The sequence below is a fragment of the Oncorhynchus kisutch genome, unplaced genomic scaffold (genome assembly GCF_002021735.2).
Source record: "Oncorhynchus kisutch isolate 150728-3 unplaced genomic scaffold, Okis_V2 Okis03b-Okis08b_hom, whole genome shotgun sequence".
In the NCBI taxonomy this organism is placed as follows: Eukaryota; Metazoa; Chordata; class Actinopteri; order Salmoniformes; family Salmonidae; genus Oncorhynchus; species Oncorhynchus kisutch.
Genome location: NW_022261980.1, coordinates 16873913 through 16879912, shown reverse-complemented (window position 1 = coordinate 16879912; position 6000 = coordinate 16873913). Strand labels below are relative to the sequence as shown.

General features: G+C 50.4%; 1 protein-coding gene across 1 annotated transcript in view; it reads right to left on the bottom strand.

Moving 5' to 3' along the window:
- Positions 1-6000, bottom strand: part of LOC116359581 (mucin-5AC-like) — a 48878-nt gene that overhangs the window by 893 nt on the left and 41985 nt on the right. The window contains exon 6 of the mRNA XM_031812419.1: positions 1674-3310. Within this exon, the coding sequence (XP_031668279.1) occupies positions 1674-3310 (1637 nt within the window). The remainder of the gene's footprint in view (positions 1-1673; positions 3311-6000) is intronic.

The following is a 6000-nucleotide window of genomic DNA, read 5'->3' as shown; positions in this document are numbered from 1 at the left end:
GGGATGTAGGGAGGATGGTGGATGATTTAGGGATGAAGGAGGGATGAAGGGAGGATGGTGGATGATTTAGGGATGAACGAGGGATGAAGGGAGGATGGTGGATGATTTAGAGATGAACGAGGGATGAAGGGAGGATGGTGGATGATTTAGGGATGAATGAGGGATGAAGGGAGGATGGTGGATGATTTAGGGATGAACTAGGAATGAAGGGAGGATGGTGGATGATTTAGGGATGAAGGGAGGATGGTGGATGATTTAGGGATGAACGAGGGATGAAGGAGGGAGAGATATGTACCTGTCTCTTCTTTCTCTTGGGGCTCAGTATCTGAGTGGTTATCTTCCTCTTCCTCCTCCTCCTTGTCCTCCGGTCTCTCGGTCTCTGATTCAGTGGAAGGTGTGTAGTGCGTTGGTGTTTGGTGGTCAGTGGGAGTGGGGGCTAAGTGTATGAGAGTCTCAGTCAGAGTGTTCAGTGTCTGGTCCTCTCCTTGGGGAGTGTCTGATTGGCCGTTGGAGACCTCAGGGTCATCATGGTGAGAGTCTGTCTCACTGGTGTCAACCACCTGTAAGATGCCAACATGGCTACCCCTCTCCCCTGTCTCTGTCCTGGTTTCTGAACCCCTATCCCCCTCCTCTGTCTCTGTCCTGGTTTCTGAACCACTATCCCCCCTCTCCCCTGTCTCTGTCCTGGTTTCTGAACCCCGATCCCCCTCCTCTGTCTCTGTCCTGGTTTCTGAACCCCGATCCCCCTCCTCTGTCTCTGTCCTGGTTTCTGAACCACTATCCCTCCTCTCCTCTGTCTCTGTCCTGGTTTCTGAACCCCGATCCCCCTCCTCTGTCTCTGTCCTGGTTTCTGAACCACTATCCCTCCTCTCCTCTGTCTCTGTCCTGGTTTCTGAACCACTATCCCTCCTCTCCTCTGTCTCTGTCCTGGTTTCTGAACCCTGATCCCCCTCCTCTGTCTCTGTCCTGGTTTCTGAACCACTATCCCTCCTCTCCTCTGTCTCTGTCCTGGTTTCTGAACCACTATCCCTCCTCTCCTCTGTCTCTGTCCTGGTTTCTGAACCACTATCCCTCCTCTCCTCTGTCTCTGTCCTGGTTTCTGAACCACTATCCCTCCTCTCCCCTGTCTCTGTCTCTGTCCTGGTTTCTGAACCCTGATCCCCCTCTGTCTCTGTCCTGGTTTCTGAACTACTATCCCTCCTCTCCTCTGTCTCTGTCCTGGTTTCTGAACCACTATCCCTCCTATCCTCTGTCTCTGTCCTGGTTTCTGAACCACTATCCATCCTATCCTCTGTCTCTGTCCTGGTTTCTGAACCCTGATCCCCCTCCTCTGTCTCTGTCCTGGTTACTGAACCCCGATCCCCCTCCCCTGTCTCTGTTCTGGTTTCTGAACCACTATCCCTCCTCTCCTCTGTCTCTGTCCTGGTTTCTGAACCACTATCCCTCCTATCCTCTGTCTCTGTCCTGGTTTCTGAACCCTGATCCCCCTCCTCTGTCTCTGTCCTGGTTACTGAACCCCGATCCCCCTCCCCTGTCTCTGTTCTGGTTTCTGAACCACTATCCCTCCTCTCCTCTGTCTCTGTCCTGGTTTCTGAACCACTATCCATCCTATCCTCTGTCTCTGTCCTGGTTTCTGAACCCTGATCCCCCTCCTCTGTCTCTGTCCTGGTTACTGAACCCCGATCCCCCTCCCCTGTCTCTGTTCTGGTTTCTGAACCACTATCCCTCCTCTCCTGTGTCTCTGTCCTGGTTTCTGAACCACTATCCCTCCTATCCTCTGTCTCTGTCCTGGTTTCTGAACCCTGATCCCCCTCCTCTGTCTCTGTCCTGGTTTCTGAACCCCGATCCCCCTCCCCTGTCTCGGTTTCTGAACCCCGATCCCTCCTCTCCTCTGTCTCTGTCCTGGTTTCTGAACCCCTATCCCTCCTATCCTCTGTCTCTGTCCTGGTTTCTGAACCCCTATCCCTCTCCTCTGCCCTGGTTTCTGAACCCCTATCCCTCCTATCCTCTGTCCTGGTTTCTGAACCCCTATCCCTCTCCTCTGCCCTGGTTTCAGAACCACTATCCCTCCTCTCCTCCATCTCCTCGCTGTCAGTCTGAGGGTGACTGAGAGACTCTTCCCTCTCCACTATACTGTGTGACTGGGTTAAAACCTCCTCGCTGTCAGTCTGAGGGTGCCCGAGAGACTCTTCCCTCTCCACTATACTGTGTGACTGGGTTAAAACCTCCTCGCTGTCAGTCTGGGGGTCATAAACCACTGATAAGGCTGTGCCGTCACACACTGACCAGTGAGACTCAGACACACGCTCAGAGATACGTTGTGTTAGCCTCTGGAGACGAGCAGCGGTACCTTCTGTACGGTCTGACGCTGTCCCCTCACCGCTGACCCCCTCTCTGGCCGTAGGGGAGGTGGGGGCCGTAGGGGAGGTGGGGGCCGTAGGGGAGGTGGGGGCCGTAGGGGAGGTGGGGGCCGTAGGGGAGGTGGGGGCCATAGGGGAGGTGGGGGCCGTTGGGGTGAGGATGACAGGGGAAAACACGTCGTTGTTCAGGTATTCCTCGATGAGTCTGGAACACACCATGGACTGGGAGAAAGTGCTGCTTTTCACCGGGGCATGAAAGGGCTGGGAGGGGGTTGCTTTGGGGGGGTGTCGGGCTGTAGTCCAGGGTTTATGCAGGTTCCTGTAGTTCAGACTAACAGACTGTGTTAAGGATCCTTTCTGAGGAGAGAAGCGCGGTAGAGAGATCTCTTCCAGTTCAACATACTCTCCCTCAGCGTCCGAGTCCTCTTCTGCTGCGATGTCAAAACCTTTCCCATCGTCCCTGGTCTCGATAGGCTGTCTCAACCGTGGGAGGAGCTTCACCTCCGTACTCTCTCCACATTGGGCCTTGGATGTGTCAATCAAAATGCATCTGGCCCTCTCCGAAGGCTTGAAGACGTCCTGTTCCCTCCCCCCGTCCCCTTCTCCCTTGGTAGGGACTCTGATAGGTGCAGCCACCATAGCCGTGGGTCTGTTAATGAACTGAGGGTGTACTACATCCTCCCAGGGTACTCTGAAGATGTCGTTCTCTGCAGAAAGGAGGCAGTAGGACAGTGTCCTCCCCGACCCTGTCCCAGACCCTGTCCCCGACCCTGTCCCAGACCCTGTCCCCGACCCTGTCCCCGACCCTGTCCCAGACCCTGTCCCCGACCCTGTCCCAGACCCTGTCCCCGACCCTGTCCCAGACCCTGTCCCCGACCCTGTCCCAGACCCTGTCCCAGACCCTGTCCCCGACCCTGTCTCCGTTCCTGCTCCACTCCGTTCCCTGTTGACTGAGAATAACAATAATGTATTAATCCACAACAGACAGAAACCAGCAGCCCCCCAAGTGTACTGTTGGACATAAAATACTGTAAAAACACCAGCCAATCAGCTCCTAGGGATTTTAATGTTGGAAATGTGTTCCAAAGTAATCCCAGGCAGAGAGATACAGGGCCTTCAGAAAGTATTCAGACCCCTAGACTTTTTCCACATTTTACAGCCTTTACAGCCTCGTTTTTCCCCCCTCATCAATCTACACACAATACCCCACAATGACATCACAATACCCCACAATGACATCACAATACCCACAATGACATCACAATACCCCACAATGACATCACAATACCCCACAATGACATCACAATACCCCACAATGACATCACAATACCCCACAATGACATCACAATACCCCACAATGACATCACAATACCCACAATGACATCACAATACCCCACAATGACATCACAATACCCCATAATGACATCACAATACCCCACAATGACATCACAATACCCCACAATGACATCACAATACCCCACAATGACATCACAATAACCCACAATGACATCACAATACCCCATAATGACATCACGATACCCCACAATGACATCACAATAACCCACAATGACATCACAATACCCCATAATGACATCACAATACCCCATAATGACATCACAATACCCCATAATGACATCACAATACCCCATAATGACAAAGCAAACACAGGTTTTTAGACATTTTTGTAAATGTATTCAAAATAAAATAAGTTAAATATCACATTTCAGTATTCAGACCCTTTACTCAGTACTTTGTGGAAGCACCTTTGGTAGCGATTACAGCCTCCAGTCTTCATGGGTATGATGCTACAAGCTTGGCACACCTGTATTTGGGTAGTTTCTCCCAATCTTCTCTGCAGATCCTCTCAAACTCTGTCAGGTTGGATGGGGAGCGTTGCTGCACAGCTATTTACAGGTCTCACCAGAGATGTTCAATCTGGTTGAAGTCCGTGCTCTGGCTGGACTATTCAAGGACATTCAGAGACTTGTCCCGAAGCCACTCCTGCGTTGTCTTGGCTGTGTGCTTAGGGTCGTTGTCCTGTTGGAAGGTGAACCTTCACCCCAGTCTGAGGTCCTGAGCGCTCTGGAGCAGGTTTTCATCAAGAATCTCTCTGTACTTTGCTCTGTTCATCTTTCCCCTGACGCTTTCCCCCTCTTTCTCCCAGTCCCTGCCGGTGAAAAACATCCCCACAGCATGATGCTGCCACCACCATGCTTCACCGTAGGGATGGTGCCAGGTTTCCTCTAGAAGTGAAGCTTGGCATTCAGTCCAAAGGGTTCAATCTTGGTTTCATCAGACCAGAGAATATTGTTTCTCGGTCTGAGAGTCTTTCAGTGCCTTTTGGCAAACTCCAAGCGGGCTGTCATGTGTTTTTTAAGAGGAGTGGCTTCCGTCTGGTCACTCAACCATAAAGGCCTGATTGGTGGAGTGCTGCAGAGATGGTTGTTCTTCTGGAAGGTTCTCCACAGAGGAACTCTGGAGCTCTGTCAGAGTGACCATCGGGTTCTTGGTCACCTCACTGACCAAGGCCCTTCTCCCCCAGATTGCTCAGTTTGGCCGGGCGGCCAGCTGCTGCAGACATTTTTAGGTACCCTTCCCCAGATATGTGCCTCGACACAATCCTGACTCGGAGCTCTACAGACAATTCCTTCGACCTCATGTGTCATGATGTTGCCCTCGTTGGGTACAGCGAGCACCATCCCCCTCTCTCTCTCTCCTACACCCAGGCTGCTGTTAGGCAGGTCATACATTCCTGGAGGAGATTCTTCCTCATGGCCAGACAGCATAGAGAGAGAGTGAGTTTTCATAGAGAGAACAAATGTATTTCTTCCACCTCACAGAACTTGAGAACAGAACAATATTCGTGTTCTGAAGAATGTATAAAAGGTTGGTAAAGTAGCCAGCTACGAACTGGTCCGTTTGGTACAATTTTGTGAAACTCATCAGAGACAATACAGCCACATTACCATAACCCTGTTTATACAAGAGTCTCAGTTGTGAGGGTTGCATCTAATTGTTGTATAAAATGAATGAGTAAAGATGAAACTATTTGTGAAATTATGTAATGCGATTTTAAACTGTTTAATGAAGGAAACTCCAAATCCCTTTGGAGTTTAACTGAGTCATAGGCCCGCCCCCTGAGCATAGACATTGATCCGTCATCATGGACCCACCCCTTTCTGCTCTTCCGAATATAACCCCCACCGTGGGAATTTATCTTCAGACCATGCTTCTCTTAATTACGAGAGGGCTACGGTTTGAGCAGAGACAAGCTTACCTCAATTTGGAGAGGGCTAAGGTTTGAGTAGAGACCAAGCTTACCTCAATTAGGAGAGGGCTAAGTGGTGTGTACACAGGTGTGTACCTTTCCAAATCATGTCCAATCAATTGAATTTACCACAGGTGAACTCCAATCAAGTTGTAGAAACATCTCAAAGGTGATCAATGGAAACAGGATGCACCTGAGATTTAGAGTCTCACAGCAAAGGGTCTGAATACTGATGTAAATAAGGTGTTATTGTTTTTTATCTTTAATACATTTGCAAAAATGTCTAAAACCTGTTTTCGCTTTATCATTATAGGGTATTGTGATGTCATTATGGGGTATTGTGATGTCATTATGGGGTATTGTGATGTCATT